The sequence below is a fragment of the Metarhizium acridum genome (genome assembly GCF_019434415.1).
Source record: "Metarhizium acridum strain ARSEF 324 chromosome Unknown scaffold_29, whole genome shotgun sequence".
NCBI classification, from domain to species: Eukaryota; Fungi; Ascomycota; class Sordariomycetes; order Hypocreales; family Clavicipitaceae; genus Metarhizium; species Metarhizium acridum.
The window spans coordinates 2,091,028-2,115,990 of record NW_027094017.1 but is presented as its reverse complement, the minus strand read 5'-3'; the positions used below and the strand labels follow the sequence as shown (position 1 = coordinate 2,115,990).

The window sequence follows — 24,963 nt, the reverse complement described above, 5'->3', positions numbered from 1 at the left end:
AGGACGAGATCGCATGCCTCGACAGAATTCGTGACTCGAACAACTTCTACGCAACAGACACTGAGGCGGTCGGACAGCTTCTGGTCCAAGCAGCGGTCGTCGACTCAAATCAACGCGTGGTGTTCTCCGGTCACATCCATCACGACTGTGCAACAGCTGAGGAGCTATGGCAGCTTGCCACCGATGTGAACGGAGGGAGACTCACCAGTGTCGAATCCATAGGGCTCCCAAGAGCATCTGGATCTCCATCCACACAGCCCCCTCAGGGGTATAGCGTGGCCTGGCTCAGCGAGCAGTGGAGGCTGCTTAAAAAGAAAGCTCCGGACCTACAGATTGCGGAATGATTAATGCATCCGCATGATCGAGTGCTATACGAGAGAAACTTGTCAAGGGCAGGATATAATCCTGATGATGTGCTACCGGAGACCACCATCTGGGTCTCGCCGATGCAGTGGCTACAGTACTCCAGTCCAAGTCTTCCCAATTACCAACTTGGATATGTTTGCGCCCTATACGCGCCGTCTTACTTGGTATCCCGATGGCACGATGCCCTAGTCGATTCGCATATGCTGATGGATATTATGTCCACTCGACAAAAAAAGTATCATCAAGGCAAGGTGACAATTTCAAAAGCTGCGCTTCCCCGATTTTGACGAGGACCATGAGAGTCCCGAGTCTAGCTATGCTGTACCTGTGGGCTCGATTCGTTGGACAGCAAGAGAGGAATCATTATGCTGCTCTTTTCTGCAGACGCAGATGCAAACGAGCGGACCAGCTACTGCGTGCGACAAGTGTCTACTTGGTAACCGAGGGCTACTTTCGCAACCCTATACGCATCTACGTACATCTCCGGGGAAAAGCGCGTCACCTTGGTTTGCAGAGTGCATATGTTTCGCGCAAAAAAAAAGCAAGACGGCTTGATCACGTCGACAGGAGGCTTGTAGGTGCCAACAATGCCAAGAAAAATTTACCAAAAGGCGGCGAGTGGAAGATTCGAATTGAAAAAAGTCGAGAGACGCGCTGAAGCCGAACGTTGCGTTGACTGTGGCGTCAAGTTTTTGCCCTTTCCTGGAGAATCGATCAGGTGTGCCAGTTGCTTAAAGCGCCACGAGGCACGAACTAGCCGCAAAAGCCATTTGTTCCGACTGCGGACGGCGAGGACGATTCGGCAAGAAAAGATGCGAGGTTTGCCAAAAAGCATGTGTGAAACGATGTGCTCAGAATGACGGAAGAGCGAAAAAAAAAGAGGAGGCGTGGCACCCGACTCATCACGAATGCCGTATTCTGTCTTGATTGTGGAGAACAGCTGCCAGTCCCAGTCCACACAAAGAAGAGATGATCTTGTCAATATAAATTCGGTATAGACAACAGACGAAAAAGGAGAGCGAAAAAGCCTGCCGGCCGAGGAATTCCGCCACCCGTCTGCTGCGATTGCGAAGGGCCAGGGAGACATAACAAACCAAGGTGTGAGTGAGCCTTGCCAAAAAAAGATTGAAGACGAATCGAAAAGCAGCGGAGTTCCTCGAAGCCCTCGGCAGGCCCGACGCCATTTGCTATGATTGCGGAGAGCCAGCAAGAGTCGGCAAACAAAGGTGTGCGTCATGTGCGGTGAATCTTGGAAGGAGGGAACGCCAGAAAAGGAAAGAGGCCGCTCAACCGACCGTGGACAAGCCAGAACCAATCTGCTGTGATTGCAGAGGACGGGCGCAGATTTGCCTTAACGGTAGGCCTAAGAAGAGGTGTGCGACCTGCGAGTTGGAAGAAAAGAAGGCCAGCCACTGTCTGTTTTGTCTTCCTCGCACGGCCGGATTCTCTCATCGTCGCTGACGAAATACCCTTCGCGTCCTCTTGCGTGAGCGCCGACGCTTCCCGAGGCCGCCCTTTGATCGTTCCTTCGGCCATGTAAGGAGAATGCTGATCTCGTCGTGCTCGCCAACCGGGGATGTCTCAAGGCCTCCAAACATCTCCGGGCCCTCTGCCACCAGCGCAATGGTGTGCCACGCGTTGTCGAAAGGCTGCTCCTGGTCGTGCGCAGGAACTTGTCAAGTAGGCAGAGGAAGAACAGAACAGTACTATGGCAATCACCATCGCTGTAGTGTAGGCCCGTCCCTCCGGCCCGGGCTTGAAGGCATTTTCGGTTTCATTAGGGAAGGACAGAACATGGACAGGGCCGAAGTCTAATAAACGATGTATTCTTCTAACGCTTTAGATCTTTGCGAGCACCTTTATCCTAACCGTTCTATACTACTGGTGTTTCCCCTTGGTCTCCACGTTCACTCGTAGTAAATTGAGCCTCGTACTCGGAAATGTACTACCGTCCAGCTGCGGCAATCTTCAGGCCCATCTGCCTCGCGTGCTGAGCCATGAGGGCGTCAGCAATAGTCAGAGCGGCCATGGCCTCGACGATAGGAACCGCGCGAGGAGTAACATTAGGGTCGTGACGGCCCTTGGTGGCCAGGACGCCCTCGCCCGAAGCGTCGTAGCGAGCAGTAGTCTGGTCCTGGGAGATTGTAGCGGGGGGCTTGAACGCAACGCGGAAGAAGATGGGCATGCCGTTGGAGATGCCGCCCTGGATACCGCCGGAGTGGTTCGTCTTGGTCTGCAGGCGGGAGGGAGGAATGCCAGCGCCAGCGCTCGGCGTCGCATCGTCGGCGGCGGCGGTGGGCACGAAGGGGTCGTTGTGGCGGGATCCGCGCATCTCGGCGCCGCGGAAGCCAGAGCCAATCTCGAAGCCCTTGGTAGCAGGAATAGACATGATAGCGTGGGCGAGGAGAGCCTCAAGCTTATCAAAGCACGGCTCGCCGAGGCCGGAGGGGCACCCGCGAATAATACAGGTTACGGTACCACCAGTAGAGTCGTGCTGATCGCGGAGCTCGGCAATCTTATCCTCCATACGCTTCGCGACGGTAGTATCAGGGCAGCGCACGGGAAGGAACTCATCTACCTTCTCGCGGGTTAGGGAGTCAATAAGCTCGAGGAACTTAGGGTTGCTACTAAGGGAGTCGATATCGTCGCTCTCGGTTATAGGCCTGTCCTCAAAGAGCTTGATGTTGCCAACCGAGGAAACAAAGGCAACGATCTCGACGCCGTAGGCCTCGCGCAGCCACTTCTCGGCAACAGCGCCGGCGGCGACGCGGGCAATAGTTTCGCGGGCGCTGCTCCGGCCGCCGCCAGAGGAGGCCTTGGTACCATACTTCTCAAGGTAAGTCCAGTCGGCGTGGGAGGGACGCGGGTAGAGGTCGATGGTCTTGGAGCCGTAGTCGTGAGGGCGTTGATCCTCGTTGGGCACGGTCAGGAGTATGGGTGTGCCCAGTCTGCGACCCTAGGGTATTAGCATCATGGCAAACATTATGAGTTCCTGTAGGGTTGTCACACGTGCGCCCAAACTCGCATCCAGATCCTATAGTCACGCGGTCCTTCTCGTCGCGCGGGGTGGTGATGGCCGACTGGCCCGGGCGCCGGCGGTTGAGCTGCGGCTGGATGTCGGACTCGACGAGGGACAGGCCTGGTGGGCAGTTCTCGATGATACAGGAGACGGTCTTGCCGTGGGACTCGCCGGCGCTGTGACGATGGAAGTCAGTGGGCTGTTGTCTTGCGTTCCCAGCAGTTTAGTGGAGGGAGAGGACTCACGTCGTCACGCGAAAGTATTTGCCAAATGTCGACATGGTGTCCTTATCTGTTCTGCATGCCCACTGGGTGAATTGATTGACGGAAGAGGGAGAGGTTGGAGGGGGAAGGAATGTAGCGATGTCGCAAAGATATTTTTCTTTAGCGGTGACTAATTGCGGAGCGGCGGTCTTACATCCCACCAGAAACCCCACCATGAGCCGCTCCCCCAAAAAAATAACGACTACTCGTGCCACGCCCCACCATTAGGTAATTCAGCTACAGAAGCTCTCACCACCCATACTCGTGCCCGCCCCACTATTTTAGGCGTCTCGTTTCACTCACCACCTAAAGGTGGTGCTAGACAGCAAGGCGAGCCACCCACTAAGGCGGGCCACTTGAGATATACATATATATTTATGGGAGAGTGAAGGGTAGATAGTAAGTAAGAGAAGAGAACGAGAAGAGGGGAAAGATCAGGAAAAAGGAAGGAAGGAGGAGAAGAAAATACGGCGGGAGGAACAAGAAGAAGAGGAAGGTGAGAATGAGAAGGTAAATAAAAGATTTTATAATTTTAAATATAAATATAAAATTATTTTTAAAAAAATATATAAAGTATATATAATTATATAAATAAAGTATTATAATATATTATACTTTAATTTTAATAAATATAATATAATATCTTATATATATAATATAATTTTATTTTTTAATTAATTTTTATTTATTTTTTTAAATATTTTTTAAATTTTTATATTATAACCAGAGTATTAACTATAGTATAGTTTTATAGTTTTATAGTTTTTGTAGTTTCGAATATAAAACATTATATTAAATCTAATAAAATACTTATAAGATTATAAGTTTTACGAATAACTAGTATAAATTCTATATTATAAGCTTATATTAAAAAAGTGGGTCCTTATATAGCATTATAAGCTTAAAACTTCAAAAACTACAAAATGTAGTTTTTGTAGTAGTAGTATAGTGTAATGTGTTTTTAGAAAATTACATAATCTAGTTTTTAAGCTTATAATAAGCTGGAAGGACCCACTTTTTTATGTGAGCTAATTGGTTATAATATTAGCTAATTTATGTATTTATTATTATAATTCAAGTATTTTATTAGATTTATTATTAATTATTTAAGCTTTTTTGAAAATTGAAAATGTAGTTTTCTTGTTAATGCTCTGATTATTAGAGCTCTTACGAATATAGTAAATACAAGTGTATTATGTATTGTATTGTATTTTCGTGTATTATATTTAAATACATTATATTACATTACGAAAATACTTATAAATGTATTTTAAGTAAAAAAGACCCTTGTTTTTTTAACTTAGGATTATAAGGCTAATTATAAGGGTTATAAGAGAAAAGTTTTATATCATTAAAAAGAGCTAAACTAGCTCTTTAAAATGACCCACTTTTTACTATTATAAGTTATCATATGAAAAAGTTATAAGCAATTGAAAATTCGCCCCACTTTACTTACTTTTTATTTTAAGACATAACTTTAAAGCTTAATATCTCGCTTAATATCCACATTTTAAAGTTAATTTTGAAAGATTTAAAATCACGTGATTTTTAGCTTTATTTTAATATATAATATGCTTATATTAGCATATATTTATAATATTAGATATTTTTTAGCCTTATAATACATTTATAGGTATTCTTATCTTATAATATATTATAATATATTACATTATAATACAATACAATATAGTATAGTAAAAACTACAAAAAATACAATACATTTAGAGGTCTGCTAATTATAACGCGCACACGAAGTTACCTGTAAAGAGGGACCGAATCGGGCACCGCGTATAGGGAGTTACCTGTAAAGGGGAATTAAATTAGGTTCGCTTATATTTTAAAATAAAGTATAAATCTCTATTAATTCTAATTTAAATCCTATAAGTATTATTACGTAAAAAGCAAGTATAAATTAAAGTTAAAACTCTTAATAAATAAGTATAAAAGAATTAATTTAAATATTAAATAATTTAAATAAGTTTTAAACTATATTATTAAGAGACTTAAAAATAAAGTTCTTTTTTAATTTCTTACTTAATTATTTTATATTTTAGGTTTACCTTAATAATTTCTAAAACTTCTTTATAAAATTACCTTTAAAAAGATAATAAAAACTTAAGAATAAAGCTATACGTTATATAATAATATATTAAAAGAAAAGATATTTATTATATTCTTTACACGTAACTTTATTATAATTATATAAGAGGTGTAATTAAAGAAATACTTATATAAACTTAAGTGAATTTAAAAACTTAAAGTTAAAAGTAAAAGTTACTTTAAAACTTATCTTTAAATAATAAGAGAAGATTCTTAAAATAATAAGACTTTTTCTTCTTAAAAGAAGATTAAAGTTTAAAGATTTAAATTAAAAACCTCTTTAAGTTATCTTTTAATATAAATTAAAGAAAGAGAGATAATTAATTAAATAACCTTTAATATACTTTTAAGAGTACTTTAAGAAAATTTAAGAAGAATTACTTTTAAATCTTACATATAATTATATAAATAAAAAATAAATGTTATTTTTAATAGAATTAATATATTAAGAAAGTAAAAGTATATAATTTAAACGTAAATATTAATTAAAAAAAATTTAAAGTATAAACCTTAAATCTTATTTAAGATTTTATTAATTAAAATATAATTATAATATAATAGCTAAAAGGTATACGTTAAAGGGAAGATTAATCTCTTTAAGACTTTTACGTATACTTAAATTTATTAAGAAAGTACTTCTCTTATATTTTAAAGGTATAATAAGTACTTAACTTCTTTATAAAACTTTACTTTTACCTTTAAAATTATATTAAAATATATACGTTAAATATACTAGAAACTTAAAAGAAAATTATAGCTCTTATTACTTATTTTTAGAATAATATAAAAGGTAAATAAAATAATAAGTAGCTTTAAGATAAGAACTTAAATAAAAGACTCTTTAAAGCGTTTTAAAGAAACTTTAAAGACTCTTTTTTTAAAAGAGAAAGCAATTAAAAAAGGTTCTTAAAACTTAATTAAAGGCGTTTCTTACGCTAAAACTTATTCTAAAATAAAGATAATAAGAAAACTAATAGTAAAGAGAAAAAGAATTTTATTTATTAAAAGTATAATAATAATAAATATCTTAAAATAAATATCTTAAGAGAGAAAAGATTAATAATATAAAAACTTAAGATAAGAAGAGAGAAAATAAAAAGAATATTATAAAAAAAAAGAATTAATTATAAATAATATTTAATCTATAATTAATAAAGATTATATTTAAGTAAAAGCTAATCTTATAATATAAGTTATAATTTAAGAATAAAGATTAATATTCATTAAAGTAACCTTAAATATTAAAGCTAAAGTAAACTTAATTAATATTACTCTAATATAACGTGTAAAATTATATTACTTAAATAAAATTCTATTAAGCCTTAAAATATTTAATAATATTTATTTATAAAAGCTAAAAGTATAAGAGATACTCTTAGCTCTTATAAATTTATAAGAGAAATAAAGAGAGTTCACTTAAATTTATTATATAATATTAAATATAAGTAAGAATCTTCTTTTACTTAAAATACTAGCTCTTAAAAATAAGAATATTATTATAAACGTAAAGTTATAATAATAATAGTATAATATAAAGAAGAGTAAATATAAGGTAATTCTAATATATAAGTTTAAAAGAAAAGCGTAAAATTATATATATATTTTTACCGTATTTAAAGTAAAAGAGGTAATACTATTATAAGAAAATAATATTAAACCCTTTCTAAAAGTAACGCTTTTACTACTAATATTATAGGAATATATTAACGTTTTTAAAGATAAGAAAGTAAAAGAATTATTATTATATTACTTAATTAATTATATAATTAATCTAATAAAAGAAGAATTACCTTTATATAGATTTATATACTTACTCTTATTAAAGAAGCTAATAACGTTATAAAACTATTTAAATAAAAACTTAAAGGTAGGTTAAATTTAACACTTTAAAAGCCTAATAAGAGTATTAATTTTATTTATATTAAAAAAGAATAAAACGCTTTACCTTTACATAAACTATTAAAGATTAATAAAGTTAATATTAAAAACTAATATTAACTTCCCTTAATTATTAAGATATTAGATTAAATATAAGAAGCTAAGATATTCTTAAAATTAAATATTAAGAAAGCTTACTATTAAATTAAAATTAAGAAAGAGAATAAATAAAAAACCGTTTTTTAAATATAATATAAGTATTTTAAATACTTAATAATACCTTTTAAGTTAATTAATATACTTATTATATTTTAAAAGTTATATAAATTAAGTGCTATAAGGCCTAAATAATATTATTTATATTATATACCTTAATAATATCTTAGTATTCTTTAAAATAAAGAAGAAATATAAAGAATACCTAATATAAGTATTAAAATAAATAAGAAACGTAAGATTATACGTTAAATTATTTAAGTGTAAATTCTTTTAACTTAAATAGAATTTCTAGGGTTTATCTTATTAATAAAAGAGATCTTTATAAATTTTACTTAAATTAAAACTATTACATTTTAATTAAAACCTAAAAGCTATTATAATATATAAGTATTCTTAGAGTCTTATAACTTTTATTAATACTTTATTAAAGCTTACTCTTATATAATAGCTTTATTAATAGCTTTATTAAAAGAGAGTAAAAATAAGTAAAAACTAAGAAGTATAAAACTTAATTAAAAGAAAATAAAAGCGTTTTACGCTTTAAAAAACGCTTTTATAAAAGCTTTATTATTATAATACTTTAATTCTAATTAATAAACTTAAATTAAAATAAATGTATTAATCTTTATAATTATAGTAATTCTATTATAATTTAAGAATAATAAGAAATAGCACTCTATTATCTTTTAATCGCGAAAATTATAAGATATAAAGACTTATTATAGCACGCTTAATTAAAAGATACTAGTAATTAAAAACGTATTTAAATATTAATAATATTATATAAACGATATAATAAAGCTAGTTAAGGTTTTAATAGATTACTATAACCTATAAACGTTTATAAGTAATAAGTAACTAAATAAAAGATAGTTTTAATAGTATTTATACTTAACCTCTTTTAACTTTATAATTAAGTATTAAGTAAGAAAAAGAAACCCTATTAATATACTATTAAGATAATTAAATTATATAAAGAGGCTACGTAAAGATTTTATAATTCTTAAAGAAATTTATATAAAGATAATATAGGTAAATAAAGCGCTTATTAGATTTATTTAAATATAAAAATATAATTTATTATTTCTAAATAAAGCACTTAATTAAAAGAGATATAATAAAAAGCCTTTATTAAAAGAAAGTTTATAAGTCTTTATAAAATCTAATAGGCGTAATAAAATACCTTTATAAGAGAATTTACCCCTTTTAAGCTATTAATTTAACCTAAAATTAAGAGATAAGTTATAATTACCTTTACTTTAAAAGAAAATTTAAAATACTATAAAACGAGAAGACTCTTATAAAATAAACGTAAATATACCTTTAAGAGATATAATCTTAAATACGTAAAAAAGAGATTCTTAAATAAAAGCTAAATATATAAGAATTTATTTTAATTAAGATTTAGCTAATAAATAATACTTAAATAATTAAGGAATCTTAATGTATTAATAACGTATATAGGTTTTATTAAATAAAGCTATTATTTAAGAATTACTTAAATTATACTATAATAACTTATTAATTAAATACTTTAATATAAAAAGAATAGTTAAGCTATTAAAAAGAAAGTTTTATTAAATATATATAAATATAAATATAAAAGATTACGTAAAGTCTTATATAATATATTAAAGAATTATAATATAAAGGTATTAGCCTTATAGTAAATTAGAATTACTATTAATTTCTTAAGGCTTATAAGCTAAATTATTAATAGACTTTATAATAGAATTATTAGAGATCTAATATTATAAATAAAACGTTAGTATTATTCTAATAATAGTAAACTATTATATAAAGTACTTACTATTTTACCTAGTATTAGATATAATTATAGCTAGTAAACTAATAATATTATTTTATAAATAGGTTAAATATACCTATAATATCTTTATTAAAATTATATTTAATAAAGAATCTTTATTTATTAGTTATTTTTAGTTAAATTTATATTATTTAATAAAGATTTAAAGATAACTCTTTATCGTATATTACTTTTAAATAAGCGAATAAATAAAACGCGTTAATTAAATACTAGAATATTATCTTTAAGCCTTTATAATAAAGAATTAATTATATTAATTACTTTTATTACTTATAATATAATTCGCGTATAATAATACTATTAATTTAATAATTAATACCTTATTAAATTAACTTTTAATAGGGTATAAGCCTTATATATATTATAATATTAAGAATAATATTCTAAGAGAGAGAGTATTAAAAGTAAGAAATTAAGTTAAAAAAATGCTTTAAGTAAAATAAAAAATAAAAGAATATTAAAAGTAAGTGGTAATATTTTAGGTAAAATATTATAATAATAAATATAAACTAATATAATTCTAAAATAAAAGTCTAGTATTACTTTAAATTAAAAATATAAGATTTAAGTATAAAAAGAATAAATTAATTTTAAAGTATATTAGCTCTTTTTAAATTCTTAATTAAGTTAAATAATAAGTATATTATTTAATACTTTTAATTTAATATAAGAAACTTTATAATATCTTTTATATAAGCCTATTAAAATAATAATATTAATATAAGGGTATTATAAATAAGTTAAAAACACTTTTAATATTAAAGCTAAAAGATAATAAAAATAAATAAAAGATAAAAAGTATTAAAAACTATATTTAAAAGAGAGCTTAATTATATTATCTTATAAAGTAAAAGGGATAGCTATATAAGTATAACTAATAGCTTAATAATAAAGACCTTATAAATATACTTAATATTATACGTAATTATATCACGTTACTTTTAATTATAAAAAGAAATAAAATTACGTAAGAACCTTAAAAGAGAGATTAACCTAAAAAAGTATAAGAAATAAATATTAATTAAATTAGCTAAATAATATAAGTAAAAAGTATAATATTAAAGCTTATCTCTCTCTAAAATAAGCTAAATATTTTAGGCTATATTAGACTTAAAATAAAGAAATTAAGTATTAAATAATTAGGCCTTAATATTAAAACTAGTGCTCTTATAAGCCTTTTTCTTCTTAAAACCCTTAATAATATTATTTTATCTTAGCTTAATTAAAAACGTTTTTATAATCTATTAAGCCTTTTTAATATCTTTAAACTCTTTTAAGTATAAAAATAAGCTATTATAAAAATCTACTAGGGTAATATATTAAAAGCGGTAATAAATATTCTTAAAAAGAAGATAAGAAATACGCTTAAGAGTATATTTAAAATAATACTTAATACTTTAAAATAAGAAAGGTTAATAAGAAAATCCTAAAGAAATTAAATTTAAATCTTATACGTATAATATTAGCTAAAAGTAAAAATTACTTTTTTAATTTAAACTTAATTTTATTAGCCTTCTTTATATAAATAAAAAGACTTTATAATTTAAGTTAAAAATAATTTTAAGAAAGTGTAAACCTAAGAATTACTTATAGTATTTAGACCTCTAAATGTATTGTATTTTTTATAGTTTTTACTATACTATAGTATATTATATTATAATGTAATATATTATAATACATTACAAGATAAGAATACCTATAAATGTATTATAAGGCTAAAAAATATCTAATATTATAGATAAATGCTTATATAAGTATATTATATATTAAAATAGAGCTAAAAATCACGTGAGATTTAAATCTTTAAAAATTAACTTAAAAATGTGGATATTAAGCGAGATATTAAGCTTTAAAGTTATATCTTAAAATAAAAAGTAAGTAAAGTGGGGCGAATTTTCAATTGCTTATAACTTTTTCATATGATAACTTATAGTAGTAAAAAGTGGGTTATCTTTAAAGAGCTACTTTAGCTCTTTTTAATGATATAAAATTTTCTCTTATAACCCTTATAATTAGCCTTATAATCCTAAGTTAAAAAAACAAGGGTCTTTTTTACTTAAAATACATTTATAAGTATTTTCGTAATGTAATGTAATGTATTTAAATACAATACACGAAAATATAATACAATATAAAATACAATACACAATACACTTGTATTTACTATATTCGTAAGAGCTCTAATAGTATTACGTAACTTATTACTTAAAGATAAGCTATAATTACTTTAATAAGCCTTTTAAGTTAATAGAAACTTAAATATAAGTTAAAGTAAAAGAGTAAAGATCTTCGTATAAATATTATAATTATAATTAAAATTACTTATAAGTTATTTTTTTAAGAAGATAGCTTAAATAAACTTTAAGACTTAAATTAAGTTAAATAAATTTCTAGCTATAAGGCTACGTAATATTTATCTTTAATTAATAATAAAATTAAAAAGAAATTAAACCTAATACTTATACGAATATAAAAACCTCTTTAAAAGATATAATAATTATAATTATTCTTAACCCCTTTAATAAAGTAAATATAATATAGCTTAATTTTAGTTAAGAGAGTAAAGTTAAGATTAAAATTAATCTTAGGTAAATACTTACTTAAGTATTAGATTATATAATAGAAATACTATTAATTATTATTATATATATTAGAATCTTTTTATTAAGCTTTAACGTAAGCTTAAATCTTTAATATTATATTATTACTTTTATAAGGTAAGCTAAACTTACCTTTTATTATTTAAATTACTTAAGCTTAAATAATAACGTTAATAAGCGTAAAATTAAGCTAATATAAAGTCTTTTAAGTGAAAACTTATTTTAATCTAATATTAAATACTTTAATAATATTTCCCTTTAAGGCTTTACGTTTAATTAAAGTTTTAAAGGGGTTATAAGTTAAGGTTTAACCTAATAGAATTATAAGTATAATAATTAATAGCTTTAAGAATAATATAATATTTATAATAATTATAACGTTCTTTAAAGAATTACGTTAAAATTAAAATCTAAGAGAATAATAATAAATTACTTATCTTATTTAATAGAACTATTTAAAAAGGTAATTTAATACTAGATTAAATTCGCTTTATTAGAAAAAATATACCTATAAAATAAGCGAGAAATATTAATATATATTACTATTAAATTAAACGCGCTTTCTTAAGTATAAGAGTATAAGAATATAACTTACACTTAAATTAGCTATAATTTAAAGTAAAAGTTAAATATAAAAGTATATACTAAGAAAAGTAAAGAAGAGCGTAAAGAAGAGCGTAAAGAAAGCTAAGTTAAGATACTATAAGAAGGCTCTTAATAGCAGACCTTTAAATGTATTGTATTTTTTATATTTTTTACTATACTATATTATATTATATTATATTATATTATATTATATTATATTATATTATATTATATTATATTATATTATATTATATTATATTATATTATATTATATTATATTATATTATATTATATTATATTATATTATATTATATATAATATAATATAATATAATATAATATAATATAATATAATATATATAAATGAAATACCTATAAATGTATTATTAGAATATTTAATAATAAATTTTAAAAAATATATAATAATAATAGATTTTTTTCTTATTATAATAATATAAAAATTATACTTAAAAGTTTACGTATTAATGAAATATTTCTCTTTAAAAATAAATAAATATAAAATATTATATAACTTTTTATATAAAATAAATTAAAGAATAAGGTTTTTTTTAAGCTTTATAAAGACGTTATATTATATGAATTAAGTAAATATTTTTTAAATAATTTTTTTTTACTTATATTATATATAAAAAACTAAAAAATATATAATATACATTAATTATTTTAAAAATATTATTGAATAATAAATAAAAATATATATATAATATAAGATACTTTTATAATAATATATCCTTAATAATATATATTTTTTTTATTTTTCCTTTATTTATTACTAATTTAAATTATTTATTATATTTTATATTTTAAATATTTTTATTAATATAATATAAATCATATATAAATTATATATTATAAAATTCTTTAGCTTTTTTTATATTTATTCATATATTTTATAATTATAAAATATTTATATATACTTATGTATATTATAATATATATATATATATATATTAAAAATAAATTCTATGACTTTTATTATACTATATATTTAATCTATTATAACTTTATAAAAAAACGAATTTTATTATAAAATTAATATCATTTAAAAGCTTATAATCTCAGCTATTTAAAAATAATATTTTTATTTATTTTTTATTAATAATTATAAAGATATTATATATAGTATTTAGTAGTGTAAAGAAAGTAGAGTATTTAAGTTACCTCGCGTAACCTCGCTTTAATAAAAACGCTATATTATATAAACTAGAATATCTCTACTAATAATAGACTAAAATAGATAAAAATAAAACTAATTAATAGCTCTTAAAAAGCTTTATCTTTATATATTAGGTGTATCTTTATAAGTTTAATATTATAAAAGTTATATTAACTTAAAGTTTAAAAATGTAAATACTTCTTTTAGTATATATATATATGTTTTAGGTGAAGAAACGCCTTAACGTAATACAATAAAAAGCCCTTTATACATTATAATTACACTAGTATATTCTACTATTTCATAATAGTTGTATTTTATCTTGCAAATTTTTCACTAGTTTTTATACGAATATACACGTTTTAGGGGTAAGTTAAGCATTAAAAAAATGCCTGAAATTTAAGGTTATTATAACATCTTTCATTATATTTAAAGTTTATATATTAACTATATTATCCCTCTTTAAAGTTTAGAATTCTCTTTTTTTATACTAACACTTTAACACCTATAACTTAACTAATATCTTACTTTTAATAAAACTTTTTTTTTCACTAAATAACCCTATTTTTAGGGTATATAGTAATGTAACGGTGGCTTAGGTTCTAAGGCATAGTAGGTCTATTTCTTAGAAAGTAAGTTAAGTTAAATGCTATAGAGTAGCTTTTAAGTAGTATTATAATAAGGCTATTAAGAGTATAACTCTTAATAGTAAAACTATTACTTAAATTAATTAATAAAGATTTAAATTATTTAATTATAGGAATACCTTCTTCTTAAGTACTTGTTTATCTCTTTATTATAATTTTAAATTAATTAGCTTAACTATTAATCCCTTTAAACCTTAATTAACTAGCTTAAGATTTAATTAATTTAATTCTTTTTAGTTAATATATTTAAATATTAACCTCTTTAATTGCTTCTTAGGTTACGTAGCTAATTACGTACCCTTACCTTCTTCTTATACTTATAGGTTATACCTATTTTAGCTAATATAGTCTTATCCCGTGTCTTATATAATATTATTTATAATATTATACCCCTTCTTTATTAGTCTTATTCTTAAGGCTATTAAAATAGGCTAGCTTAAGTATTATACGTTTTTTTTCTTTTATTATTATATACTATTATATTAATTAATCGTGTCTTAAAATAATAGTTTAAAGCTTTATTAACTTCTTCCCTTTATTAAAATATTTTCTTTTTATAATAATTAATAATCTATTTTTATCCCTTATAAAAGCTTATACTTATTACGCTTATATAAAATTTCCCTAATATAAAGCCTTTATTTTTAATTTAAGTTATTATATAAAGTGTATAATAAATAAGTAAGAGAATTATAATATTATAGGGGTAATCCCTTAATAGCTTTATAATATTATAAATTAATATTATAAGCTTAAAAGGGAGCTTAAAAAAGCTAAGAAGTATACTTTAACTAAGAATTAAAAGGTCTTATATTTATAAAAATAAAAGAAATTATAATTTAAGAAAATAATACGTGTAATTACACGTAATATTAATAACGTTAAAAAGTTAAAACGTATAAAACGTAAGAAAGCGAAATAGCTTTAAAAGACTATAAGAGTTCTTCTTACTTCTTTTAAGAATTTAAATTCTATTTTAATTTATTCCTTAAATATTAAATTTAATATTAAGTTATTAAATAGTACTTAAAAGATTAATTAAAATACGTTTCTTAGAAATAAAACTATTTAAGTAACGTTAAGTAATTTATAAGATTTTTAGCTAGTTTTTAAGTGTTTTTAAAGTTTAAATATTCTTTTTATTTAATAAGGTAATAACGATTTTTTATATCTTCTTATACTTTAAGTATTCGTTTAACTTTATATTTATTAGTATCTTTTATTATAATATTTATAGTAATTATAAATTTATTTAATACTTTCTCTAATAATAATATATAAAATATAAGGTAAATTCTTATTTTATTTAATAATAATAGTTTATAGTTAGTATTTAAGATTTTTCGTTTAATAAGAAATAATTTAATCTTTTTTTAATTAAGTTTATTATTAGATTACTTAGTTTTAATATTTTTATAAATAAGGTATACTTTATATCTCTTCTTTAGAATTAATACTAGTAATCTTTTTTTATTTACGTAATATTTTATTTAATTCTATAAAAATATTTATTTTTATTATAAATGTTTTTATATTTTTATTATAATTACTATATACGTTATAGCTATTAGCACGTTTACATTTTATATTATATATATCTTAATAATAGGGTTAAATCCGTAATTTACCCTAAATAGTAATATCTTTATATTATTAATCTTAAAGCTATTATAAGCCTATTATACTAGTAATAGCTATTCTACTTAATTATTCTATTAGTAGTTAATATAGCTTTATAAATATTATTTAAGTATTTAGTTTAAGATTTTTATTTATTTATTTAATTATAGGTAAAATGCTATAAATAAGCTTTATTTAATCTTTATAGTTTCTATAAAATATTTTTAAAAGTTTAAGGTAAATAATTTATTATGATTTAATATAAGCTTTATTAATAATTCGTATTATATAATAACTATTTTAAAGAATATATATATTAAGTTCTTAGTATTACTTAATTTCTTATATAAAATATAGTAGGCGTATTTTATAAGTTTATTTATAATAACTAAAATACTATTATAAGCTACTCTTATTATAGGTTCTTTTAACTTTAATAGTTTAATAGTAAAGTATATTATAATAGTTTATTATACTCTTTTAAGTGGTAGTATTAGTTATAGTTTACTATATAATACGTGTTATATTACCTTTACCTTATTATACGTGTTATATTTCTTAATAACTTCTTATATTATTTTTCTGCTTTTTAAAAAGTTATATAATCTTTATAATCTACTAATCGTCTTCCTTATACCCTAATATTTATATAATAGGTACTCGTATATTTCTTTAATAAGCTATTCTTAAAGTATACTAAAAATATACTATTATTTATTATATAAAAAGGTTTTACCTTTCTTAAATAAATACGTTTTTATTTTTTAATTATTTAAGTAATTATTATTCTTAATATATAATGTAATTTATTATATTTATATTTTATTTAGCTTAACTTATTAGGTTATATTAACTTTTTAAGTGCCTAGTATAAGGTTCTTATCTTTAATAGCGCGTAATAAGAGTGTATTACTTACTTACTTATTTAATTTTAAATTCTCTCTTTAACTAAGCGTATTAGCTCTTTTATTTTTAGATTCTTTATAGTATATAATCTTAAAGTTATAATTTATAAGGGTTTTATATTATTTAATCTATTATTTATTTAAATTCTTTATAGTTAAAAATAATATAAGATTCTTATAATTAATATAAACCTTAATTTAATACTTTACTTTTATAAAATAATATCTTTATTCTTTAAAGCACTTAATAATAGCTATAAGTTCTTTATTATAAATCCTATAATTAAGTTTAGGTTTATAGAGTTTCTTTAAGAAGAATATAATTAAGTGTAATCTTTCTTAATTATCTTATTATTTAAGCTATTTACCTAATATAAAGTTTAAGGTATTTGTTTTAAGCTTATAAGATTTATTTTAATTAAGTGCTTTTAATATAGGTTTTAACGTAATTAAATCTTTTATCTTTTAGAATATTATAGCTTTTAGTTTATTCTATTAAAAGCTAACTTCTTTCTTTATTAGGTTTATAAGAGATTATAAGATATCTTTATATTTACTTAAGAATTTATAGTAAAAGTTTATAAATACTATAAATTCTTTAACTTTCTTTAAATTCTTTAATATAAGCTATTTCTTAATAGTTTTAATCTTATTTAAGCTTATTTATATTTCTTTATATATAAGCACGTACCTTAAAAAGTATATAATATTTTAATAGAACTAATATTTTAAGGCTTTAATTAAAAGTTTATTATTTTATAAAGTTTATAGTATCTTATATATATATTATTTATATTTCTTAAGAGTATTTAAATAAATAAGAATATTATTAAGGTATATAACTATAAATACTTTTAGTTATTTTTATAAGATTATATTAATTATTCTTTAAAAGGTTATTAGTGCGTTGATAAGCCTAAAAGGTATTACTAAATATTTATAGTATTCTCTATTAGTTTAAAATACTATTATTTACTTATAGCTTTCTTTTATTTATATAAGGTTATAAGCTTCTTTTAAGTTAAGTGTAATAAACTATTTAGCTTTTTTAACTTTATCTTTAATTTTTATTATAAGTAGTAATAGGTATTAATTTTAAATTATAATTTTATTTAAGTATTAGTAATTAATATATAGTTATAGTTTTTTATTCTTCTTTAATACCTATAGAATTAGGTATTTTACTAGAGACTTTAATAGTTATATATATCCCTTTTATAATATATTCTTTAAATACTTCTTAAGCGCCTTATCTTACTTAAGGTTCTAAGAATAAATTTTATTAAACGTTAATTTAATATTAAGCTAAAGTTTAATCTTATAATTCTAGTATAAATACTTTAATAGTTTTATTTTTAGCTCTCTATTAAATAGCTTACTATACTTTAAGTATTTCTTAAAAATCTTTATTATCTTAGCTTTTAGCTCTTTAATAATTATATATATTTTTAAAGGTTTATTATAGTTTAAATAAGGTACTCTTTATAGGCTACTCTTAGCTTTATAACTATATTTTAGTAAATTCTATTAAAGTTAACCGATTCTTTAATTAACTTATAAATTACTTACTTATAACTAGGGTATTCTTAATATAATATTATATTTTAAGATTATTATAATATTTAATATAACTTAGTGTTTTATACCTTATATATTAATAAGAAGTTACGCTACTTTTATATTAATTACTTCTTAGCTATACTTTATTATAATTTCTTTTATAATTATAAGTTAATAGGGCTTATCTTTAAGTATTTAAGGTAATTATAATCTATTAATAAGATTTAGTAAGATAAAATTTTCTTATACTCTACTATTAATTATTACCTAAATCTTTTATCTTATTATAATTATATTAATTATAAGGTGTATTATACTATTAATATTTATAGTATATAAAGATCTATTAAATCTTTATTAAGAAATCAATTTTAATTATAATAATAGCTATTATTTTTTAATTTATTATTTCTCTTCTCTTATTATTTAATACGTATCTTTAAGCGCTATTATTAGCGATTATTCTTTAACGTATTATTAAAGCTTTCTTAGTAATCGCTTAATCTATTATTTATATTAATTAAACTTAAGCTAAGCGAGTTACTTATAGTTATATAATTCCCTTTCTTCTTATATTATAAGGTTATAACTTAAATAATATATACGTTATTTTTAATATAATATAACTTCTCGTTTAATATCTTTAAATTAGTTTATTATAATTTTAGTTATATTATAAGGGTTATTCTTTTTCTCTTTTATTCTTATAAAAACTATCTATTATCTTACTTACTATTAAGGTACGTGTAATAATTATTATTATAATAAAAGGTTTAATTAAGGAGTTTATATTTAATTTTAAATTTATTTTTCTTAGTTAAATAATTCTTTTCTTCTTAAATTTATTCTAATAAAGGTTTACTTTTTAATAAGAGTATTTAATATTTTTAAAAGTTATTAGGTATTAATTAGGTTTTAAATTCTTAATTTTTATTTAAACTAATATTATTTATTAATATAAGGCTTTCTTTATTACTTATTATACTAAGATTTCACGTGGGTAAGTCTTTTTAGTTTATAATATAAAGCTTTTTACCTTTAAAAATTAGCTTTTATAGCTTCTTTAAGGCTTTATATTTATTTATAAAGTATTTAGTCTTACTATAATTATAATAAGTCTTTCTCTTTTTCTTATTTATAACGTTAAGTTTTATAGGTTTAGCGTAATACTCGTATACTATTAATATCTAGTATAGCTTATTATTATTAGGTTTATTAAACCTAGTATATAATTTAAATTTCCTATAACTTTTTTTATAATATTACCTATATAAACGGTTATTTACCTTAATAACTATTTTATTAAAGTTATTAAATAACTTAAGATAATCTTCTTAATAAATATTATTCTTTACTTCTTCTTTAAGTCCTTAATAAAAGACTTTTATTTTAGGTTTAATATTTTAGTTAAGTTTTACTATAATACGTTTAAATTCCCTAGTATAATAAGCTATAAATCTAGTTTACTTAAGTTAAGTAAGCTATTATATAGCTTCTTTATACTTATTAAGGTTTTTAAATATAATAAGAAGTTATTCTTTAAAGGTTTTATAATTAAAGAAAATGTAAATAACTTTTACTTTAACTTTAATATTATATTTAAGATATATATAAAGAGTTAGCTTTTATTATTTTATTACTTTCTTAATTAAGAGGTTATTAATATAAAGAATCTATAACTTAAGTATTATATAGATTTTTTTATTAACTTATAGGTAAGCTTAGGCTTATATAAGAAAGTTTCTTATATTACTCTTATAGCTATTATATAATTTAAGCTTAAGAAATTTTAGTATATTATTATTATTAATAAAGAATATAAGTGTAAGATTTTAAACTATTATAAGTTTCTCTTCTTATACCTTAAGTTTTTCGTAGAGATTATTCTATTAGTTAAAAAGCTATTAATTTTACTTTTTAAGCTTAATAATCTTATTATAAAGATACTTTATTATCTCCTTAAGGTTAATAGTCTTTCCACTTAAAGTAAATATCTTAAGAGTTATTACTACTTAAAGTTTAAAGGTAACTTATTAAATAGAATTAATTAAAATGTAATAATAGCTTAGGTTTTAAGGTATAATAGGTTTATTTCTTAAAAAGTAAGTTAAGTTAAATACTATAAAGTAGCTTTTAAGTAGTATTATAATAAGGCTATTAAGAGTATAACTCTTAATAATAAAACTATTACTTAAATTAATTAATAAAGATTTAAATTATTTAATTATAGGAATATCTTTTTCTTAAGTACTTATTTATCTCTTTATTATAATTTTAAATTAATTAGCTTAACTATTAATTCCTTTAAACCTTAATTAATTAGCTTAAGATTTAGTTAATTTAATTCTCTTTAATTAATATATTTAAATATTAACCTCTTTAATTACTTCTTAGGTTACGTAGCTAGTCACGTGCCCCTACCTTCTTCTTATACCTACGAGTCGTGTCTATCCTAGCCGGTACGGTCCCGTCCCGTATCTTGTGTAGTGTCGTTTGTAATAAGTAACTACTTTTTTTACCTTAAAACCCTATCTTATTTATCATTAAAAATAGCTGAAAATCCCTTTAATTTTAAACCCGATTTATTTACGAATAATAACTCTACTACAAGTCTTTTAACGCTAAATTAATATTAAAATAACCCTAAAAATAATAAGAGCTATTAATTTAGTTTAAAATTATATATCTTTTAATATAATCTCTTTAATTTTCGATTATTAGAGATTAATTTTAATAAAGAAAGATTAATTTATTGTTTTTACACTTAATAAGATTATTTATCTACTTTTTATAGTAAAGTAAAGCGTTTTTAGTCTTTTAATAGTATTACACATTATAAAAAAAATATTCTTCTATTATAACCTTAAAAGACGAAGAAAATTCTAAATTAACGTGTAAGTTATTAACTTATTATCTTTAAACTATTCTTTTAATATATTAATATAATATTAATATTATATTATAATACTTTAAAGATATTAATTATTAATTTATTAATATATAGTGCCTATTTATACGAAATCACCTTTATTATCCGAAATATCAGCTTAATCTAGTATATCTAGTAGTAAAAGAGGTAATAAAAGACCTAGAAATAATACTATTATTAGTGAATTTTCTAAGGATACTACTCTTATACTAGCTATTAAGTTTATGCTTTAAAATAACCTATCTTTTACTACTATTACTAGTAAAAGCTTTAAAAAGTTAATAAGCTATTATAATAAGTAAGTTTAAAATATTATATTATATATTTTATTATAATATTAATATTAACTTATTTTAGTTAAGATACTAGCTCTTTTTACTATTAGAATATACTTTCTTATATAAATATTTTATATTTAAAGATAAAGAAGAATATAATTAATATAATTTAAAATCAAGTTAATAAATTGGGTTATATATCTATTTAACTTAATATTTAGACTTTTATTAATTCTAAATCTTATTTAAGAGTTATAGCTAATTAGCTAAACTCTAAATTTAATTTAAAATACTATTTAATTAATTAGTTTATTATGTTTATTATTTTTCTTATTTTTATTATATAATATTATATTATTATTTAACTTTTTAAATTAATTATATTTAGGATTTAAATATTTACCTAATACTTATACTAGAAGTTCTATTAATCTTTATTTTAATTAATTATTATTAGAATATAATATAAAACCAGAAAAAATATTAAGGTAAGTTAATTATAAGGTTATTTTATGATATTTTATTAACTTATTTTAAATTATAGTTCTACTAGAGATAATAGCTCTAATAATAACACTTTTCTTATCTCTTTTTTAAACTTTTATACGGAAAAAAACCTAAAACCTTTGAATATTTATTATATACAGACCTCTAAATGTATTGTATTTTTTGTATTTTTTACTATACTGTATTGTATTGTATTGTAATGTAATATATTACAATACATTACAAGATTAGAATACCTATAAATGTATTATAAGGCTATAAAATATTTAATATTATAAATAAATGCTTATATAAGCATATTATGTATTAAAATAAAGCTAAAAATCACGTGATTTTGAATCTTTCAAAATTAACCTTGAAATGTGGATATTAAGCGAGATATTAAGCTTTAAAGTTATGTCTTAAAATAAAAAGTAAGTAAAGCGGGGCGAATTTTCAATTGCTTATAACTTCTTAATGTAGTAACTTATAATAGTAAAAAGTGGGGCATTTTAAAGAGCTGATTTAGCTCTTTTAAATGATATAAAATTTTTCCTTATAACCCTTATAATTAGCCTTATAATTTTAAGTTAAAAAAACAAGGGTCTTTTTTCCTTAAAATACATTTATAGGTATTTTACTAATGTAATGTAATGTATTTAAATACAATACACGAAAATACAATACAATACAAAATACAATACACAATACACTTGTATTTACTATATTCGTAAGAGCTCTGATTATATAGCTTATATTTTAAATATTATTACTAAAGATATTATATTTACGTTTATTACTAAATTAATAACATTCAAAAATATTAAAAAATACAAAAATAGCGAGCTTTTATACTTTTTAATAGAAGAATTTAACTAATTATTATCTGAAAAATAAAAATAATTTTCTAATTTACTTTCAGGTATTTTAAGTTTTTTTTTATTATATTTATATATATTTTAAGCTAATTATTATATAGGAATTATTAGAAAAGTTAAAAAAATAGTAATTCTTCTTAAAAATAACTAATAACTTTATTCTTAATAGATTAAAGCTTTAAAAGAAGCTAAATCTAAGAGCTTTATAGCTAAAAATAATAATATTATAAAAATACTATTAGGTAAGTTATATAATATATTTAATAGCTTTTATTTCTATTAAAACCTTAAAAATCTATTTAAAACTACTTTAATTTCTATTAGAACCTTAAAAATCTATTTAAAACTATTAATAATTATTATTAATTATTTTTACTTAACTTAGTAAACGTAATAAAATGGAATTTAACTTTTAGAATAATAAATACGACTATTATACTTAAAAAAGCTATTATATTATTACAAAACGTTATAAATATAGTAGCTTTTAAAGATGCTAATTTAATAACGTAAGAATAGCTTAATTTAAAGACTTTATTAAGTATTTTAGAGGTTTTTAATAAGCCTATAAAGAAATTATAAAGCTAGGCTTATAATACTATAAGCTTAGTATCTTTTTATATCTTTAAAATATACTTTCTTCTTAAAAATATATTAAAAGATTACGAAAGTTAGCTTAAAAACGTAAGTTTTTTATATTTTTAAACTTTTTATATTAAAATAATAACTATTTTAACTTATTTATAGAAAAACGCTTATAATCTATTAGCTAGAGCTTTTATTTTAGCTTTAAATATAGGTTTAAAGAAACTAGATTACTATTTTCTAAAAAATATTAATAGTAATTATAGTTTTTAGAAGCTTTATTTATTTACTACTATATTAAACCCTAAATTTAATATTAAAACGGTTAAAACCCGATTTAATATAAATTCAATTACTTTACATTTATTATTAAATGATTTAAAAATAGAGTATTAAGAGTAAGTATAAAAATAACTTTTTTTTAATATTTTATAACTAATTATATCTTAGAATATATGAATTATATATAAAAGACCCTAAAAATAAGCTTATTTTAAATATAAAAATAGAAGAAGATTCTTCTTCTAGTTTTAATTTAAATAATCGAGTAATAATCGATTTAGAATAACTAGCTAAGAAATTAACATCTTATAAAGGTTCTAGGCTTAAATTAAAGCCTAGTTTATTTAATAACTTATTTTTTAAGCAAAAAAAATAAAGCTATTAAAGAAACTAAAAAAAACGAGATTTCTAGTTATTATAAGCTTAATTTAGAAGATAATAAGGTATTTTTAACTTTTATTATAATAACCTTAACTTTATAAGCTTAATTATATTAAAAAAAATACTAACTTTTAATAGAAAGATATATTTATTTAGTAGGCTAATTCTATTAAAGCTTTTTTAATTCTTTTAATAATAGCACGAAAATATTTAGCTATTTTAGCTACTTTAAGAGCTATAAAAGGGAATTTTAACTAAGGAGGTAACGTAATTAGTAAGCGAAGAACCTCTTTAATATATTCTAATATTTAAAAAATTTTATTATTAAAAAACTAGGTTAAAAACAAGGAAAAACGAGTTAAAATAAAGAAATATTAT

At 23.2% G+C, this 24,963-nt stretch overlaps 4 protein-coding genes across 4 annotated transcripts; 1 reads left to right on the top strand and 3 right to left on the bottom strand.

Moving 5' to 3' along the window:
- Positions 1–347: 347 nt before the first annotated feature.
- On the top strand, positions 348–653 carry J3458_004738 (uncharacterized protein; the record flags this gene model as incomplete). The annotated part of the gene is made up of 1 exon (XM_066118391.1): positions 348–653. One exon carries the CDS (start codon positions 348–350, stop codon positions 651–653), a length of 306 nt encoding a protein of 101 aa, XP_065976995.1.
- A 946-nt stretch (positions 654–1,599) lies between these two features.
- Positions 1,600–1,902, bottom strand: J3458_004737 (uncharacterized protein; the record flags this gene model as incomplete). The annotated part of the gene is made up of 1 exon (XM_066118390.1): positions 1,600–1,902. One exon carries the CDS (start codon positions 1,900–1,902, stop codon positions 1,600–1,602), a length of 303 nt encoding a protein of 100 aa, XP_065976994.1.
- Positions 1,903–2,311: 409 nt separating this feature from the next.
- Positions 2,312–2,893, bottom strand: ARO2_2 (bifunctional chorismate synthase/riboflavin reductase [NAD(P)H] aro2; the record flags this gene model as incomplete). The annotated part of the gene is made up of 1 exon (XM_066118389.1): positions 2,312–2,893. One exon carries the CDS (start codon positions 2,891–2,893, stop codon positions 2,312–2,314), a length of 582 nt encoding a protein of 193 aa, XP_065976993.1.
- A 304-nt stretch (positions 2,894–3,197) lies between these two features.
- Positions 3,198–3,665, bottom strand: ARO2_1 (bifunctional chorismate synthase/riboflavin reductase [NAD(P)H] aro2; the record flags this gene model as incomplete). Its single annotated transcript, XM_066118388.1, has 2 exons — positions 3,198–3,561; positions 3,631–3,665. 2 exons carry the CDS (start codon positions 3,663–3,665, stop codon positions 3,198–3,200), a joined length of 399 nt encoding a protein of 132 aa, XP_065976992.1.
- Positions 3,666–24,963: the final 21,298 nt, after the last annotated feature.